We start from the raw sequence: 19,411 nt of genomic DNA, 5'->3' as shown, positions 1-19,411 counted from the left end.
TGGCTTTGCCTGAACTCGTCAAGCAACTCTGGAATTTAGCAGTGTTTTTTTTTTCTTCTAAAAGTCGTAAACGGATTCAGTGAAAGGTCAGGGAAAAGACTCAAAACCATCACACATTTCGCAGAGACACTGTTTTCTGGTAATCCATGAGTAAGTGCAAATTCTACTCAGACACATTGGAATAGATTCTATAAATGGCAACTAAAAATCAGCACCAACCCCCCCCCCCCCCCCCGTGCTTAGTGTTATTCTATAGACTGCTTTTACAGTTAGATGTGGTTTATAGAATTACACTTAGCGCTGGGAATCACAGCTACATTTAGGTGTGACCATTTACGCCAATGAACACCGGGTGTAAAGTCCCACACGTAAATTAGGCAGGGATCCCGATAATTCTATGTGTGCATCAGTGGCGTAGCTACATGGGGTCAAGGGGGCCTGGGACCCATAGATTTGGCCCTGGACCCCCCTGCCAATGACCCTCTTGACCCCCCTCCTGCCGCCAACCCTCCCCGCCATCGTCTACCTTTGCTGGCGGGGGACCCCTGCCAGCTGAGGTTCTCTTCTTCCAGCGCAAGGCTTCGTTCTGTTTCTGTGAGTCTGACATCCTGCACGACCCCACCAGCAAAGGTAGGCGGCAGCGGGGGAGGGTTGGCGGCGGGAGGGGGGTCAAGAGGGTCAGCTGCGGGGGGGAGGGGGTCAAAGTTGGTGGTGGTGGCGGCGGCGATGGGGGGGTCGGTGGTGCCGGGGGAGGGCTAAAATGTGCCCCCTCACCTCGGGCTCTGGACCCCCGTCCCACCGAAGTCTGGTTACGTCCCTGGTGTGCATAAACATTAGGAACACCTTCGAGCTGCCCATGCCCCTCCCATTGGCACACCCGTTTTTTGGGATCTGCTCACTAGAATTTACATGCACCTCTTTAAAGAATACGGCTAAAAAGATGCGAGCGTATATTCTAATTATTGCCAATGAGCGCCAATAATTGCTCGTTATTGCTCAATTATCGGCGCCGATTGGCTCATTAACCATTTAAGTTGCCTGCACAAATTGGACTCTTCTTTGCAATGCCAGAACTTCCAAGCTCCAGAAGAGAAATATTTGAGTCAGTCTTAGTTTTCAACTTACAACAAAATGCACTGTGCTTTTTTATTTCAGTAGGTAGAAGAATCAGGGACCACCTTGTTCCTGGTCCCATAATGCATCTGGATAGGGCTGTCAGAAATCCAGGAGTGGCCTAAAATCTCCTCTTGGACTAAGTCTACCTAGAGTACAAGAAACACAAGAAGAGGTAGAGGCATTGAAGAGTAGTAAAGTTGACTTAGTCCAACTTTACACCTCTGCAATGCCTCTACCTCTTCTTGTGTTTCTTGTACTCCAGATAGTCTGGATGTCTTCATGCTGTCTCTGGGATCACCAGGATGTGCAGAATGGAATGCAACATTTAACCTGCATTGACCTGCTAAGGGAAGAGACCTGAAATAAAGGACTTATTTGTGTCACTCACCTTATGTCTGATCAACATTTCCTCTAAAGCAGAGCCCCCGCCCCGCAAAGGATTTTTTAATCATAATCAGAAAGTGACACCAAACAAAACATTATTTGCAGTTGATGTATAATGTATCAGTGTGATTAAAAAAACAGAAATGTCTGGCCAGGACCACCCTGTAGAACATCCGCCCTGCCGGTGGCTTTCATGCTACTTAAATAAACACAGTTTGAACTGGCCACTTTTCAAATAATCAAAATTGTTTCTGTTCATTCTTTTTACATATGTATTGCATTTCTTAAAACCACCAGTCCGAGCCGATTACAAAATAGATTAAAATAAAATCAAAAATGCTACAATATTCCAATGAGAATGTACACGCCAAGTATTAATACCTTCATTACAGTATCAAGTTGGCAAATTCCTGCATTCTGTGATGGAAATGCTTTCTCATTTGGCCAGCTGTTGCATTAGTCAAGTAGCCCCAAGTTCTGTAGAACATGGAGGATGAATAGTCTGAATTGTTTCCCAACAGTGCATGAATAATGCACTCACACGCAGCTATCAGGAAACAATGTACACTGTTTGTAAAGTGTGCACACTCTTCCCTACATTGCCCCTGAACCAAAAAAGAAAAAGGAATCCAAATGAAATGTCCTGTGAATGACATGGGAAGCTAACCAAAATAAAAAAGAATTATGGGCTGTACACCTCTAATAAAGGAGTCCGTTTATTAAATATTTATTAAAAAACGTATATTCCACCTACAACTAAGGGAATTACAATATCACATACGTAATCAAAGTAGAAACAAACAAAATTCAAAACAAATAAAAATAGAACATATTAGCCCCATGATAACTCATACAAAAGTAATCTCAGCAGTTTCAAATAAAATATTTTGTTGTGTGAAAGTAAAATAAACACATTCGCTCCATGTCTTCAATAGTTTATGAAAATATCACTCCAGGTAATGAATTCCAAATCTGCGGATCAGCAAGTGAGAATATTGAATTCCAAGTACAAAGATATCTTACAGAATGTAGAGAGGTGTGGCTGCTGTGTTAGTCCACTTTTAAAGCTAATCAATAGAAATAAAGCAAAAAAAAAAAACATGGAAAAGAAAATAAGATGATACCTTTTTCAGTGCTTTTTTTTATAGAAAAAAAGGTGCCGGTACTCATTGTGGGTGGGGTCACAACACATGACTCCATTCCTATTATAGCCACACCCCTTATACCAGCCATGGCGCATATAAACAGACATAATTGAAAATATTATACTAGTATAGGAGAAAAAAATAACGTGATTTGTTTTCATTATAAATAATTTCTGTAAGCTGTTACAGCTCCAGTATACCTAGTGTAAAATAAGACAGCAGATGTAAATTCTAAAATTGGACATATTCCAAACACTAAAATGAAATTAAAACTATTTTTTTCTACCTTTGGTGACTTTGTTTTTCTGATCATGCTGGCCCAGTATCTGATTCTGCTGCTGTCTGTCCTCTTAACTCCATTTCCAGGGCTTCCTTTCCATTTATTTCTTTACTTTCCACCTTTCTTCTTCATTTCTTGCCCTACATCCGTAAGTAAAAGCTGGGTCCTCCGCAGACTTGACTGTCTGGTGGATCCAGCTTCTGCCTATTTTCTTCATCCATGTGCAGTTTTTCTCCTCTCTTCCTTTTCCCTCATCTCATCTCCTTCCTCACTCTTCCCTCCCCTCCTTCCACCCATGTTCAGCAGCCCTCCTCTCCCCTCCATCCACCCATGCCCAGCAGCCCTCCTCTCCCCCTTGCCCTCCCCTCCATCCACCCATGTCCAACAACCCTCCTCTCCCCCCTGCCCTCCCCTCCATCCACCCATGTCCAGCAGCCCTCCTTTCCCCCCTGTCCTCCCCTCCATCCACCCATATATACCGACTCTCTTCTCTCCCCTGCCCCCCCATCCAGCCACCCATGTCCATCGACTCTCCTCTCTCCCCAGCCACCCATATCCAGGGATTCTCCTCTCCTCTGCCCCCCTCCAGCCCCCCCTACCCAGCAATTCTCCTTGCTCCCCTGCCTCTCCTCCTCCAGCTACCCAGGTTGTCCAGTGGATTCTTCGGGGCAGGCAGGAAAGATCCCCAGTCTTTCCTGCCTGCTGCCGGTGCTGACTGTCCCGTGGTGCTACTGCATCGCTCTTCAAAATGGCCACTGAGACTTACAAGGGCAGCCTCCAAGACTTCAGCAGAAGTCTTGTGAGGCTGCCGCTGGAAGTCTCGCCAGTCATTTTTAAAGAGCGATGCAGTAGTACCTTTTTTATTGGACATAAGTTATTATTATAACTTAAGTTATTATTATTAAGTTATGTCCAATAAAAAAGGTATCATCTTATTTTCTTTTCCATGTTTTATTTTGTTTTATTTCTATTGATTACAGAATGTAAATCTCCGGTTACCAATAACATCGCATGATCTGACCTCAAGGTCCTCAATGGCTTGTACACAACAATAGAATTTTTCAAATACCAGGGAACAAAAACTGCATATAATGATTGATGAATTAAGCATGCAATCTTATATAGAACTCTAGACTGAACGGGTAACCAGTGCAAAGAACGAAACACAGGTGTTACATGTTGAAAATGAGAAACACCACTCAGTAAGCAAGCCGCAGCATTCTATAGCAGAATTAGCACACGCTATACGCAAAGAAGCTCATTTTATACCCGTGGACTTCTTAGCATTTAGCATGTGCTAATTCCATTAGCACAACCTAAGCTTTAAAAAGGGCCCAGAAAATAGGACAGATGGATTTTTCATGAGTGTTTTTCTCTAATTCTTACCATGACCACAAGATGTCGCTCTTGCACGCAGAGATTTCTCAATCTGTTGTTTTTGTAAACTGTTTTGATGCCTATGTGTAGACCTTTGGCAGTGTATCAAGTGTGTGAAAATAAATAAATAAATTCTGGTGCATCAATGCTTTTGGGTCGTAGGAAGATCCGTTCAGCAAACCTTTTCTTTTTCTTTAGAATAATATAGCGTTCGCTCATTAAAACACAGAGGCTGCGAGCTAATAAAGAGGCTTATGGTAATCATTTTGCAGCAGAATTCATCTTGATGGACAAATCCTGGGGGTTGACTTCTACACAAGCTTTACTGTAAGGGATCCCTGGAAGCTCTTCAGTAAATAAAGACAATCCCTGGGAGCCAGAATGTCAGTGTATGTGACTGTGTTGCTACCTTTTAGTACAGGGGTCTCCAAGCCTGATCCTCGAGGCAGGGGTGTAGCCAGACAACAGATTTTGGGTGGGCCTAGGCAAGAAGTGGGTGGGCACCAAGTGTTCTCCCCCCACACCACCACAAAAAAAAAATATCTCAGCTGGCGAGAAAACGCTTCTTTCCACCTTGACAGTCTGCAGCAGGCATACGCTGAAAACTGAGCATGCGCAGGTGACAGTATCAAGGAGAGTAGCGTTTTCATTATCATCAGGGGGAGGTCTTCAGCTGGTGGAGCTGGGGATCCCCACCAGCTACCACTAAACGTATGCTACTGTTGGGTGGACCTGAACCCTACGTGGGTGGGCCCTGGCCCACCCAGGCCCACCTGTGGCTACACCACTGCCTCGAGGGCCACAACCCAGACTAATTTTGAGGATTTCCACAATGAATATCTATGAGATCTATTTGCATTCACTCTTTCAGTTGTATGCAAATAGATCTCATACATATTCATTGTGGAAATCCTGAAAATCAGCCTGAGTTTTGGCCCTCAAGGACCCTTTCTTTAGTGTTATAACACAGCAACACATCAGAACAGTGGTACCCAGTCCCAGTCCTCAAGGGCCATCAACAGGTCAGGTTTTCAGGATATCCCTAATGAATATGCATATGATACTAAATGAGTTATCGTACCCAAACTGTGCATACAATTTATATCTTACTTCTAATGCCAGTCAGAAAATCACAAATTTCATTAAACTTTTATAATATTTTCCTCTTTACTGAAATATTTTATGCAATAAACACTTTCTGGTGGAAATATTTCCTGTTTTTACTGCATAGACACAAATCAACCTACATATGTATGTTATAACATCATACTTACTAAACACCAAGCATACCACCATACATACTTCAATGGAGCTAATTGCAACCACTCTTTTTTACTCAAAATACAAATGCAATACAAAAAAAAACATCCTAGGCATAAACAAATGTCCTGAACCAATCTGTAACAAAGTTACACTTTTAAATAAGGAGCCCACAAGATTGCACTGCTCAAAGATAAGACTTTTTGGGATTAGAAATGCAGCACTGTTTTTCAGAAGACTCCTTGCTAATTTAAAAGTGTAACTTTGTTACAGATTGGTTCAGGACATTTGTTTATGCTTAGGATGATTTTTTGTACTGCATTTGTATTTTGAGTAAAAAAGAGTGGTTGCAATTAGCTCCATTGAAGTTTGTATGGTGTTATGCTTGCTGTTTAGTAAGTATGATGCTATAACATACATATGTAGGTTGATTTGTGTCTATGCAGTAAAAACTGGAAATATTTCCACCAGAAAGTGTTTATTGCATAAAATATTTCAGTAAAGAGGAAAATATTATAAAAGTTTAATGAAATTTGTGATTTTCTGACTGGCATTAGAAGATAATGAATATGCATGAGAGACATCTGCATACAATGAAGGTAGTAGAAATGCAAATCCTTTTCATGCACTTCTTGCTCCTACGTAAAGGGTTTGGCACCGACTCAGTAAATGTTAGCGATAGGGCTCCCCAAAACTGAATGCCCCACTAGGGCACCCCCCTCAAACAAGCCATCTCCCCCAAAGTGAGCCCCAATCTATTCTTTCAACTTGAGCAGCCCCCTAGTGGTGGTCCCTACCAAAGCCTGAAATCCCAACCCCCCTCCCCCAGGCCAACTGTAGTTAAATCATTGGTGGTCAGTGATCTGGGCAGAAGTGATGCTCAGTTGCACCTGCCCTTGCTGGTGCTATAATCCAAAATGGCATCAGTGACCCCTAGTGGTAGTCTCATGGTACTACTGCTAGGGTTTATCTTTCTGTACACCGACTACCAATGATGTACAGGAGTGCCTTTTGGAAGGTGCAGGGGAGGGGGGTTCATGGTGGGGACCGCTATACACAAGTATTTGCACAGCTACTTGGTGCCTACTTTCCTTTCTGGATTGGGCTCCAAATAGCTGCCCCTTTATAGAACTGTCCTCTTAATGGATTTAGGCAATGCACTATTTGTGAATCGTGTGCATAAAACTGCATATAAAAAAGAAACGTTGTTCATTTTTTCTCTTATTCCATTTCAAAATAACTTCACAGCTCTACTGTAATGCATTGGCTTTCTGCCTCTGGACCCACCTGCTGCAACATGGCAGCACCCAGCTCCTACCTGGTGCATCCTGGGATGCACAGGGTGCAACTAAGTACCCTATAAGGGGAAAACTCCTTATGTGGTACTTTGGCCCCTCCCAGTGCATCCCAGGATGCACCGGTCAGGGGCAGGGCACCACCATGTTGCAGAAGGTGGGCCCAGAGGCAGGAAGGAGTAGACCTCCCTCTTGCCTCTGACTACACAAGGTATGAGGAGGGGGTTGGGGGGGTGGGATTTCACTAGACCACCAGGGCCCAGTGTTAAATTAGGAGGAGGTGTTGGTTGACCCACTGGACGACCAGGGTATTTTTGAGGGGGAGAGGTTGGGAGTGGGGGGGGGGGGGTCCACTGGACCCCATGGGAAGTTTTCAAGGGGTGGTTCAGGAGTCCAATCATTACGGGCCATATGCACGAGAGCTGTACCTACTTCACAGCTCTCGTGGACATGCACCGGGGACGCTTGGACCCCTTTACCAACTGTATATCATTCCTTACAGCACCAGAGTTCTGTGCATTGGGTCCTCTGTTGGGATAAGACCCCCCTGAGTTGTCGTCTCTTTTTACATCATTAGCGCCAGTCAGGTTTTCAAGATCAGCATGATGAATATTCATGAGATATGAGTTGCATATAATGGGTCTCTGTAATATGCAAATTTGTCTTATGCATATTCATTGTGGTAATCCTGAAAACTCCACTTCGACTAGGTGTACCAGTAATAAAGGACTGGTTAATTTCAATAGCACAGGCAGCACCTCGGGTGGGGGGGGGGGGGGGGGGGGGGGTCCATACAACTGCCTCCTCTCACATATATGTCAAGATCCTTAGCCCCCACATCGATGATTTATTTATTTATTTGTTGCATTTCTATCCCATATTTTCCCACCTATTTGCAGGCTCAATGTACCGTTATGGCGATCGCCATTCCTGGATTAAAAAATACAGAGTGGTATTGCAGTATAGTTCGTATATGACAGTGTAAATTAAGCAGTCAAGTTTTAAAGATTCTTTCCGGAATGAGAGGTCAAGTGGTAATGCGTTAAAGTTCAGTAATAGACAGAGTAGGTGAAGTAGTCAAGTATTAAGAGTTCATTTTTGTCTATTTCTAGTATCATTAGCATGTGAGGGGAAAGATGGCAGGGAATACAATGATCCATGAACTGCTTGCAACAACACTGTTTATTTTGGCACACATTCATCATGGCTGGCAAGCCAAAGCTTATCTGTTAGTTATACACCCTGTACAAATGTGCAACTCTACACACAGAAACAGACCACAAGAGATGGAGCAGGACTCAAGTCTGTCTGCTGCCATCAGTGGTACAGTGCTCTCAGACTAGGACACGTCCTGACAGTGTCCTAACACCACCAGCGCATCACTTTCAGGCCACATCCTAGCTGATATTTCCTCATCTGCCACTCTTCACCCTAGCCTGAAACCACACAGGCTTGTCCTTAACACTACCATGCAGGCTTGTTCCTTCCTGCTGTACGTAGCACATGAGTTTATGGCTTCATCTCTAAACTGGAACTCTTCCAATCTTTGAAATATGATCTGGACAGCTTTAGGTCTGGGTAGCTTGAGTTTAGGGGTTTGGTGCTAATGAATTGCAGAGCATAGGTCAAGACATTGACTTTCCTGAGCTTAGGGAGAGAGGTGTCCATTGACACCATGTGCACAGGTGAAAAACTCCTTCAGCATGTACTAGCAAATACATTTACCATTAGCACAGTAAGCTGGAGCCTCTGATCTGGCCTCGATCTTAGGAGGAATGCTTAAAATTCTCACTGCTCCTACAGTTTTGCTGTGTATACCAGAGAGTATTTTTCCCTCCTCTAAGATGTGCAGATTTATTAGAACTCATTTATTTATGCCTATTTCATAATCATACAACAGTGTGGTTCAGGGCCAGTCTTAGCAATTGCGGGGCCCTGTGCAGACCAGTTCAGTGGGGCTCCCTGCCTGCCACCACAAGGCATAATTTATCAGAGTTTAAAAGCAGGTTTAGAGCTCTCAGAACCCTACCTCATCCCATACCTTGATGTGCATCCACCACGTTTCAGTACAGAGTGGCAGACAGTGGCAGCGATTTTCATATCCCATCAGCTGCCGAGCCCAGAGCCTCCTTGCTGCTGCATTCCACCCTTGCGGAAGCAGGAAGTGACATCAAAAGGGGGCGGGACGCAGCAGCGAGGAAGCTTTGGGCTCAGCAGCTGACAGGATATGAAAATCGCTGGTGTTGCCTGATGCTCTCTACTGAAATGTGGATGCACATTAAGGTACGGAGCAGGGAGGTGTTCAGAGAATGGACAGACGTGCCAGAGATGCGGGGCCCCTAGGAGCATGGGGCCCTGTGCGTAGGGTTACCATATGGCTCCAGAAAAAGGAGGACGGATTGAGCCAGCCGGGTTTTACTTCCATTGCTTTCAATGGAAAGCAATTGCGCCAGCCGGGTTTTACTTCTATTGCTTGCAATGGAAAGCAATGGAAGTAAAACCCGGCTGGCTCAATCCGTCCTCCTTTTTCTGGAGCCATATGGTAACCCTACCTGTGCGACCGCCCCTGTTGCTCCTGCCCTGGTGGGGTTAAACATTCTGAAGTACAGTCCTGTAATCACCTTAATGGTAAGTAGCCTTAAACACATTTTCCTGCAATGCAGTGAGCTTGAAAACAGAATGACTGGATTGGCCTGGAGAAGGGCTTTCTATGCAGCCTTTGGGCCGTTCTCCAATCAGGTTCAGCATTTACTTTCCTTGCTGAAAACATTTTGAACCAGGTTCAAATCAGTTTTCAACTGCGAAAGGAACTGACTAGCCACCACGAGGCACGTTGAAATCTGGCTTTGAAATCTCAATATTTAGTTTCATTTTGAGAATGTTAAGCAAGACTTGTACAGCTTCGGACACTGTACAGAGCTGGGCTGATTTATGCAGTTTTAATTTGCACCACAAATGAACATCTGTTATCATTTGTCCCCTGGATAATACAGGTTAATATATAAAAACACAATTTATAAGGTGATGCCTTCTTATTGGACTAACTTAATACACTTCTTGATACTTTTAGAAAGCCAAAGACCCCTTCTCATTCTATCCTGACCTGCGAAGGGCACTGAAGCTTTCAAAAGCTAGTCAATAGATGTATTTCGTCCAATAAAAAGTTATTAGTTTATGTGTTTTGTTTGTATTTATTAATCTTTATTTCTGTGCATTGGTCTCCTGGTGAGAAAAGCATATAGTACACCATAGAATTTTCATCTTCAGTATGGAATTCTATATGACATGGATAAATGACCCTCTTTTTTCTGCAGGGTAGTAAAAATGGCAGGTTTTTGGTCCCTCTACTTGGGTGGTGGCATGTTTGTGTTTTCACTAGTCAGTATTTTGCTACTTCTTGTGCTGTGCACTCATGAATGTTCAACATCACATGACCTTAATAAAGAGAACCAGATTTCAAATTTACTCCCAAGGACACTAGGAAGAAATATCTGAAATAGCCAACACAGGTCAGCCTGAGAATTGTGGGGGCTGCTTCCCACAACAGTGCCCAGAGCAGAACAGGGACACCCTTTCGCTTTGATGTAACTAGAGGCAGATGAAGATTCAACTGTTGGAGGAGATGGAGGGCTTCCCTCCCCTATCACTTCTTTCTGGGTGAAAATCCTTTCATTCCTATTGTCCTTTGAAAAGTAGTGAGGAAAAATTCATTTTTGCTCTGTGTGTGTTCCATATTCTCCTTGTCTTTTTTTTTTTTTGTTAACTTATTAAGACTTCTCTAGTTTAAAACAAAAAAAGTTGACTACTGTGTCCGTCATTATCTGGGCTTTGCAAGATTCCTTTAGCTCTTGGTTCCTACATCATACCTTGCTCCAGAACACTGTAACCCTTCTTCAGGCACCCTTTTCTTCTTTATCATAGGTTCTCCCTGTACAAAAGAATACTATCCCTCAGCCCTCCCCCATGTATTTTCCATGAATCTTTTCCTGTGTTGGTTTCCTAGACTTCTACATGTATTAACATGATCAAAAAGATTGTCTAGCTTCTCTAACAGTTGGCAACCAAAGTCCCTGCAGTCCTGAAAAGCTTCTTTTTCTTCATGTCTTATTTTTAAGAGGATTTTTTTGGCATCATCATGATAGGACTAAATAGAGTTCACAGTAGATGATGGCAGATAAAGACAGAAATGGCCTACCTAGTCTGCCCAGTAAAGTGGTTTGGCTTGAAACTCTCTCTACACGTTTCTACAGTTCATATCTGCCCTCTGTAACATGATTCACTTTTTCTTTATTCCCAAAGCATTTGCATCATGATATTGAATTCAGCGGTAATAGGTCTTGTGTTTATCGTGGAATAAACTCTATAAATGTCGCTGAAAAATTGGCGCTTAGTGTTATTCTATAAGCGACACTCAAAGTTAGGTGCCACGAGAGAATTTACACCAACTCAACCTTAGGGTAAATCCTCGTGCCTAAATTATTTGTGGATCCCCCTTATTCTCTAATAGCATGCATAAATTACGAGAACTCTCCCAATCCACCCATGACCCTCCCACAGCTGCGCCCCCCCCCCCCCCTCCCTTACTTGTGCGTGCAATTTTTAGCACCATTTAGAGAATTCATAGGCATGTATATTTCTTGGCGCTCTCTCTTCTGGATCTTCCAGGCGTAATGGTAATGGAATTCAAGAATGTCTTCTATCCCTAGGTGGTGAGAAGTGAAGGGAAGAAGCACAAGAGAGGGGGGGGGGAGGGTCCAAAGCACACTCCAAATAGATAATAAACTAGAAGAAACACAAGAAGCCTTCAAGACTGGGGACGCTAACTGTCTTGAAGACTTCTTGTGCTTTTTCTGGTTTGTGCTCTAGTCGAGACATGAGGAGAAAGCAGGAGATCAGTTGACTTTCACCAATATTGCTCTAGATAAGGAACTGGGCAGACTAGAGTCCTTATTTATGCTCGTATTTTGTGCTTTCTCCTTTCTTTACCCCTCTCTTATGCTCTTTGTCAAGAGGACAACTGCATCAGAAGCTCTTCAGACTTACCTTAGCTTTTCACCTTATTTCTGTTCTGAAAGAAAGTCACAGACCCAGCTCTTACTGGAAATTGTGCACCTGCGACCTTACAGCTGATAGGACAAAACATAACATTATTCTTTGCTCCCATTCCTTGATTTTGTTACCTTTCTTTCCTGTAAATAACGTTTCCCTAGGCTCATTCAGAAACGCATTCCGTTTCGCATGCTATGTATTTAGCGGACCTGATTTAGCAAAGGCTTTTTCCATAGGCACAAAATGTGAGAAATTAGGTCCAGTATCTAGACACCTTGTTAACATGGCAAGAGACAAGTTACAAGGTCTCGTGTCCTCCTTCTGAAAGAATCCTTAGTAAAGCAACTTTGGGGTTTATATCCAGCTGTACACATGCAGGTAACACCGGTATCTGTACGCTGCACCTACGTCTATCTCCAACTTACAAAGATTTAGGCTCAGATTATCACAGCCTGGTGGCCTGAAAGCCAAACAGAAAGCCTTGAACATCCTAGTTCATTAAACACCTCATTCCACCTTTTGTCTGTTGTCATGCCCCAAAATGTAGCACGAAAATATACATATATATATATATATATATATTTAAAAAAACATATTCAACTGGCTATTGCAAAGCAAGAGTGCTGTAGAGTTGACATGGGAGAAGTGTGCTTTTGGTATAGATGTTCATTCCCTAGTGCTTATGGATGGGGAAGTGATTCCCTACCTGCATCACTCATTTGCAGCGATTCATTCACAATGGCAAAAATTACTTGAAGGCTCTTGTCTATTCGTTTCCTTCAGGTTTCTCTGAAATGTATTGTAGGATGATTTCTCCCACACCCTTGCCTTAAAGCTGAGCGTTTGTCTGGTCCTTCATCCCCGCAAGTGTCCTTTGTCCCACTTTTCCATCTCATAGTCCTATGGCTGTTTTACAGCTCAATGGTTTCACTGGAGATGCTATGGGAGTCAACTGGTTGGTTTAGAACAATGAAATTCTTTCTGGTCTCCTCTTTAGGTTTACTGGCATCCACAGAGACTGTGGGATTGGACTTTTGTGGGAGACACTGAGTGCTGGGAATATCCTCAACTGGAAGGCTTTCTACTGATGAAAGGCCGTGCTTCCATGGATTCCAACTGATCTTGATGGATTCTTTGGAATAACTGTCCAGGGAACTACCAGAAGCAGCTGTCTCTGTTCTTATGTCATCTGCAGGATATTTGGCGTGCTGGAGGCTAACACTTGGAGAGTTGATACTGGTTGCAGAACTGCAACGGGCAAGGCTGTACATGTAATCGGGATTGCTGTTTCTTCTGAGTTTTAAATCTGATGAAAGCAAAGGGTCAACAGTTTGATTGAATACTGAATTTTCTTTAAGGGATGAGCAGGAATCTTGCCTACTTAGGTAGCTGGGATACTGAAGACTTGAATCATTGAATATGCTGTCCCTGACAAGATGCTCCCTGAACAAGGCTTCATCAATGCTTCTGCTCAAGTTGATGGGCGAAGGAGGACGAAACTCTAAATCCATCAGTGAGAGAACAGAATCCTTTTCAAAGCAAATGCTGGTGTAGGAACGACCCATGACCACATTCTGGGATTTTGGGTTAAACATGGCTCCTAATCTGGGTTTGACAATGGGTGAGGAAGAAGATTCACTCTTGTTGAAAAATGGTACATTGGCATTAATTTCATTGTTGTCCTTGAGAGCTTTCAGTGGTACATTCTCTGATTGGTTCCGGATAAGGCTTTTGCTGATGTCGTTGTTGGCTACCCTGTCTTGGAGGCCATTTGACCAATCATAACAGTTGTTAGGATACTCAGGAACCTCTGTTTTGTTGTAAGTGCACAGGTATCGGAGAATCTTGGACCAACAAGTGTGTTCATTACTGCCACACCACTGGCAGAAAATGTGAGAGGCAATAAAAACCAGGCCAAAGCATAAGACCAGCTCAAAAATCCGAAACCAGAACTGAAGGAACCACCAGGACCAGGAGAACTCATTTGTTCTGCCAAGGATTCCAAACAACCACAAGACAGCATAAACTTGTAAGACACAGCATAGGAGTCCAGAGATGCTGCAAACCAGTAGGACCCTAAATGATGTGAAAAGGCACTTTGGATTTCTCCCTTGGGTGTGCATATCAAGGGTGTCCTCACAGCTGCTAGATACTCTTTGTGCCTGACTCAAAATATTTTCCATATTTTTTCTTAGTTTAAAGTGTGCCACAAAGCTGCCCACCATCAGAAAGGTACCCCACGAGGCTGAGAGAACATGAAGGATAACATTCACAGAAGGGTTCAGGATATGTGCAAAAAGGTCAGAGCTCAGCAATATGACGAAATGAATGACTCCCACCATTGCTAGCAGTGGCAAGCTTTGAAGCCTTGGAGGAAGAATTTTCAGTCGAGCTACCTTTAACATCAGTAGGATCAATATGCCAAATGTCGTAATCATAAGAGGGAAGGTGATATTGTAAAGCACCAAGATTACTCTATGAGAAAATATAGATTTAGTTCCATAAGGGTCCGTAAAGAAGAAGACAGCTCGGAGCAAGCCAACTACAAAGAGCAACGCGTTTGAGAGCATGATGTATGGTAGATTGTAGATGTGTAGGATAGGAGATCCTATCAAGTTGACCACACAGATTAAGGATAAGATGACAAAAAGGACACCACTTCCATATACATGTAACTCCCATGCAAAGCTCAGCGTACGCTGCATGTCCTCCCATTGGAGAAGCGTCTGGTTGGACAGAAGGTATTTGCAAGCCCCATTGTTCTTGACACATGGTGATGAAGATGAAGGAACTGTTGATGGATTGCTGGTCGAAGCCACTACCAATCTTGGCCTTTGGAGTGCTCGTTGAGTGGTGACTTTAATTTGACCCCGCCTTCCAGTTCCAGTAGAGCTGGAGATTTGTGATGATGATGTACCAGGGCTCTGCTGAGTGATGGAGTTAAGTTTTACACTTCTGTCAGTAGGATCTGCAAATAATCAGATTAATATTTATCAATAAGCTCTTGTACCATATAACTGTTACAGTGGAAACTGGGTGCTACATTTGCAATCACCAAACAATATAAAAGCTAAGGCAACTTTGGTCCTTGAGAACTACAAACAAGCCTGTTTTTCAGACACACTTAGCAAATTGCCAGACTGTGCAACTTACTGGGCTCCGAGAGAATACATGGCTGCCATAGAAACCAGTGAGTTTGTGATACTGAAGAACCAAAGTTGCCTATTTTATTTATTTATCTAAAATACTTATTACCCACACTGTCTGCAGATCTAGAAGGGATAAGATCTAAACATACAGAAAATCAAACATAACATAAATATAACATAGTATAAGACATAAGTTAACATTTTCTCACATTAATATAACGCAAGGGTAGTACTTAAGCCAGTCACCATCATGTCCTCCTGTGTATTAAATGCAAGCACAGTATCATAAGTACATAAGTATGGCCGTACTGGGACAGACCGAAGGTCCATCAAGCCCAGGATCCTGTTTCCAACAGTGGCCAATCTAGGTCACAAGTACCTGGCAAGATCTCCAAAACAGTACAATATATTTTATGCTTTTCCCCAAGTCCATTTTAATAACGGTCTATAGACGTTTCCTTTAGGAAGCCAGCCAAACCTTTTTTAAACCCCGCTAAGCTAGCTGCTTTTACTACATTCTCTGGCAACGAATTCCAGAGTTTAATTACACATTGAGTGAGGAAATATTTGCTCTGATTTGTTTTAAATTTACTTCTTTGTAGCTTCATTGCGTGCCCACTCTCAAATCTAGCACCACAAAATATTATGGAAGACCTGTAACTGTGTGAATAGATGAATAATGTTCAGATTATAAAGGGACAAATATAACTCAAATCAAAGCCCTAATGCCTGTAAAGAAAGTTGAAATTCTATGCTAGGAGTGATAACCTTGAAAAAGTTTTCATAGAGCATCTGGCAACTTTATTTATTTATTTGTTGCTTTTGTATCCCACATTTTCCCACCTATTTGCAGGCTCAATGTGGTTTACATCTTACCGTAAAGGCGATGGCCAAGACCGGTAAGGAAACAATAAAAATAACTACTTTATTGGCCTATTTGTGGCTTAGATCCAAATGCAGGGCCTGAGATAGTAGCTGAAGATAATCCTTTCTTTGTCTTCCATATGCAGAAGTCATGTCCTGCCACTTGAACCTAACAGAGTCACGATGATGTAATGACTGACTAGCAACAAAGGAGGAAGAAATCTCCTGTTATTGAAAGGAGTATCTGATAATACTCTGCTTGTGGGTATCCAGAAAACCTGACTGCCTTTGTGTGTCCTGAGGACTGGGTTGACAACCCCTGCGCTAACATGATGTGTTGTTGAAGGTGATATCCTTTGTAATCTATGAATATCTTGCCCACAAACACCACCAGTATCAGGGAACAGAGCTGTTTGCTGCTGAACATGCTGTCCAGCTTCAGAGCAGCTACATCAACTGAAGAAAAGAAGAAGCAACCCAGAGCTTTCGGAGCAGGGAGCAGCTTTGTTTGCGGTGTAGACTTTTCATTCAGCAGAAGCTCTGTTCATACCTGCTCTTACCCATCTCAGGTCAGGCAGTACAAAATGACAATTATTTCAGGGCTCATCTGCAGCCATGGAAACCCTAACCTGTTGACTTAGCCTAATCAAAATACTTCAGGTGCTTATCTACAGATAAGATAAAAGCAGGTCTGCTTTTCTTCCATTCCTCCTCCCTCCCTCCCTGTCCCATCTAGTACAAAGTGTTTGTTATTACTCAGGCCAGCACAAGCATCAGATCTACAGCTTCTGTGGCTGCTTGAACAAGTCCCAGTGGCAGATCTACCCCCTGAATCATCCTATGAATCCACCACCTTCCAGTGGAGGAGAAACTGAAGAGGCAGCAGGAAGATTAGACAGCCAGGGCTGTTGCTCTAGACAAACCTTCAGCCTGAAGTCTCCTTTCAGGTCTTTAGCTTCCCCTGATGTTTTGGTAATTAAGTTCAACAATCATGATTATCCCAGAGCAATCCTGTAAAGACACACAATTGTTTGCTCGTTATGTGTGTGTGTGTGTGTGTGTGTGTAATGATGACAATTTCCACAAGCTGAAAAGTGCAAGCTTATAATCTGACAAAATAGTGCGTTTTCCCTTCCTCCATTTGCAAACTTGTTTATCACAGTTTGGGGACTCGGTGTGAAAGAACATAGCAAAGTGTGTCTCATTAGGGTGATAGGGGCTGCATGAGGCGTGTGTCTTTGCATCTATGCATATAGTTAGACAGACAGACAGAAGGATGGTCCAAGCAGTGGCGCATCTCCGATGTGGCTGGTGGGGCTCCCAAAGCCCGCCAGCTGAAGACTCCCAGCATCTCTCCTTCCCCTCCCCCACAGGCATTCTGCCATCTCTCAATTCTCCCCCCCCCCCCCAAACCCCCTCCATACCCTTTAAAGCCATTTATTTGCTAGCAGCAAGCAGTGACTCATATGTGTTGCTCATACCCAGCCCCCAGCCTTCCTTCTGATGCAATTTCCTGTTTCTGCATAGGCAGGACCAGGTCAGAGGGAAGGATCGGGCCGACGTGCGCAGCGAGCAAAGACATATGAAGGCTTTAAAGGATATGGCGGAATGGGGGGGAGAGTTGAGAGATGCCCATTCGCCTGGGAGGGAGGGGAAGAAAAAAATGGCAGGCGGGAGGGTGGGGTTCTCATGCCCTCCCACAATTGGGTGTCTGGCTACACCCCTGCTTCCAAGTAGGTACTACTGCTTGGGCAAAACATGCCTAAAAAAATCATTAGCTGAATGCCTGTTTGAAAAGTGCCCATCCTTCCTGCAGGTAAAAGAATGTGCCACTGGTTCTTTTGAGTTTTTGTGGCTGACCCTCAGACCCTGCTGCCATAGGCGACTGCCTGGTTTTACCTAATGCTTATATTGGCCCTGTAGGTAGCTTCTCCACACTGGAGGAAAGGGGGTGTCAAACACTTCTGAAGCTGGGAGCTGTTGAAAAAAAAAAAAAGGTCCCTGAACGCATGAGAAGTATTTCAGAAGCAACTGCGTAGGAGTGAAAATAACAGCCATGACAAATTCCTCAGTGTTATCAGTCATGCAAAGAATCTCAGCCTCTGCTGCCATCTATGTCTGTCTCTCATCAGGGTCATCCTCATTTCAGCAAGGGAGAGGCAGAGATACCCAAGGAAGGAGAGAGCTGGAGGAAGAGAATGAGATATGGGAATCAGCCTGGGAGCCTTGAATCCGGTTCAGGCTTTCTGACACCTTCTCTGCTGTATTTTGGGCTTTGAGGGCCTGGGAGATTGAGATGGCAGAGATTACTGAACCAACAAAATCCATCCTAGCAAAGCAAAGTAAGTGTAGTGGAGGAGAAGCTCAGTGGATAGAGCAGTAGGATGGGACCCAATCCCACTACTGCTTGGGCAAGTCATTTCACCCTATATGGCCTTAGGTTGTGAGCCCTCCAGGGACAGGGAAACACCTACTGTACATGAATGAAACTTGATTTATGCTACCACTAGGAAGCAAAGAACTGATACTGGGTTAATGTAGCTGGCGTTGTTTTAAATGCCAGCTGCAGTGGTTAATTACAAAATCCAGATATTCTGTGGCAATATTCAGTCTGCTATCCAGGGAGCTTAGGACAGCAAAGAGGCTGAATACTGCCACCATCTGGTTAATTCCAGGGACTACATATGCTCTGCCAAAGATCTATGCAGAGAGCGCTGGGGTGGTCACTAATGAAATTCAGAGGCACAATCCAGAGAAGCTATCCGGAGAACTTAGGACAACAAAAAGGCTGAATGCTGCCACCATCTGGCTAACTCCAGGGACTGCACATGCTGCGCCACGGCCCCATACCGCTGGAGTGGTAACTAATGATTTTCAGTGGCACTATCCAGAGAACTTAGGAGAACAAAAAGGCTGAAAATTGACAGAATTCACCCAGCTAGCCTAGGAGCACTTATCCAGAAGGCAGGTGCAGCTTTCTGGAGAAGTGCTTTTAAATGCCAGCAATTAAGAATTGAAGCAGATCCAAACTCCAGCCCTGAAGATTTCTTTTTCCATTCTGATTACTTCACTTTTCTTCTATTTTTGTGACATTTCTGCAGGTGTGAGTTTTTGAAGGGTTTGAAAACTTTTTCTACTCAGCTGCTCTTCATCAGAAATTCATGCAGGTGCCACATGTCTTTGATACGTGTACAGTGTGATTATAAACTCACAGCCATAACAATAAACACAGGATTTTTGTTTTTGTGCCTCCTACCAAAAAAAGTATAAAAACAATACAAATATAAGCAGTAAGTGGTAGGATGGGAGGGGGGGGGGGCGGGGGAAAGAACTAGGGCAACAAAGACAGGAGATCTTAGAACTGCCCACTTTCTAGCTCTGATACTTCAAGTTTTGCACTTACTCCAATAATAATGGCAGACAAAAGTAACACACCAGCATCAGAACAGTAGAGAGAAGGCCTGGATTTGATTCTCTACTCTCTGAGCTGGC

The 19,411-nt window shown here is 43.5% G+C and overlaps 1 protein-coding gene across 4 annotated transcripts in view; it reads right to left on the bottom strand.

Moving 5' to 3' along the window:
- Positions 1-11,434: 11,434 nt before the first annotated feature.
- Positions 11,435-19,411, bottom strand: part of PRRT3 (proline rich transmembrane protein 3) — a 79,286-nt gene continuing 71,309 nt past the window's right edge. For all 4 annotated transcript variants that reach the window (XM_030207020.1, XM_030207018.1, XM_030207019.1 and 1 more), the window contains one exon: positions 11,435-14,874. In XM_030207020.1, coding sequence (XP_030062880.1) covers positions 12,818-14,874 — 2,057 coding nt within the window. In that variant the 3' untranslated portion in view covers positions 11,435-12,817. The remainder of the gene's footprint in view (positions 14,875-19,411) is intronic.

The sequence above is a fragment of the Microcaecilia unicolor genome, chromosome 6 (assembly GCF_901765095.1).
Source record: "Microcaecilia unicolor chromosome 6, aMicUni1.1, whole genome shotgun sequence".
NCBI classification, from domain to species: domain Eukaryota; kingdom Metazoa; phylum Chordata; class Amphibia; order Gymnophiona; family Siphonopidae; genus Microcaecilia; species Microcaecilia unicolor.
Note: the sequence above shows the minus strand (reverse complement) of the source record. Positions and strands in the feature narration are given on the sequence as shown.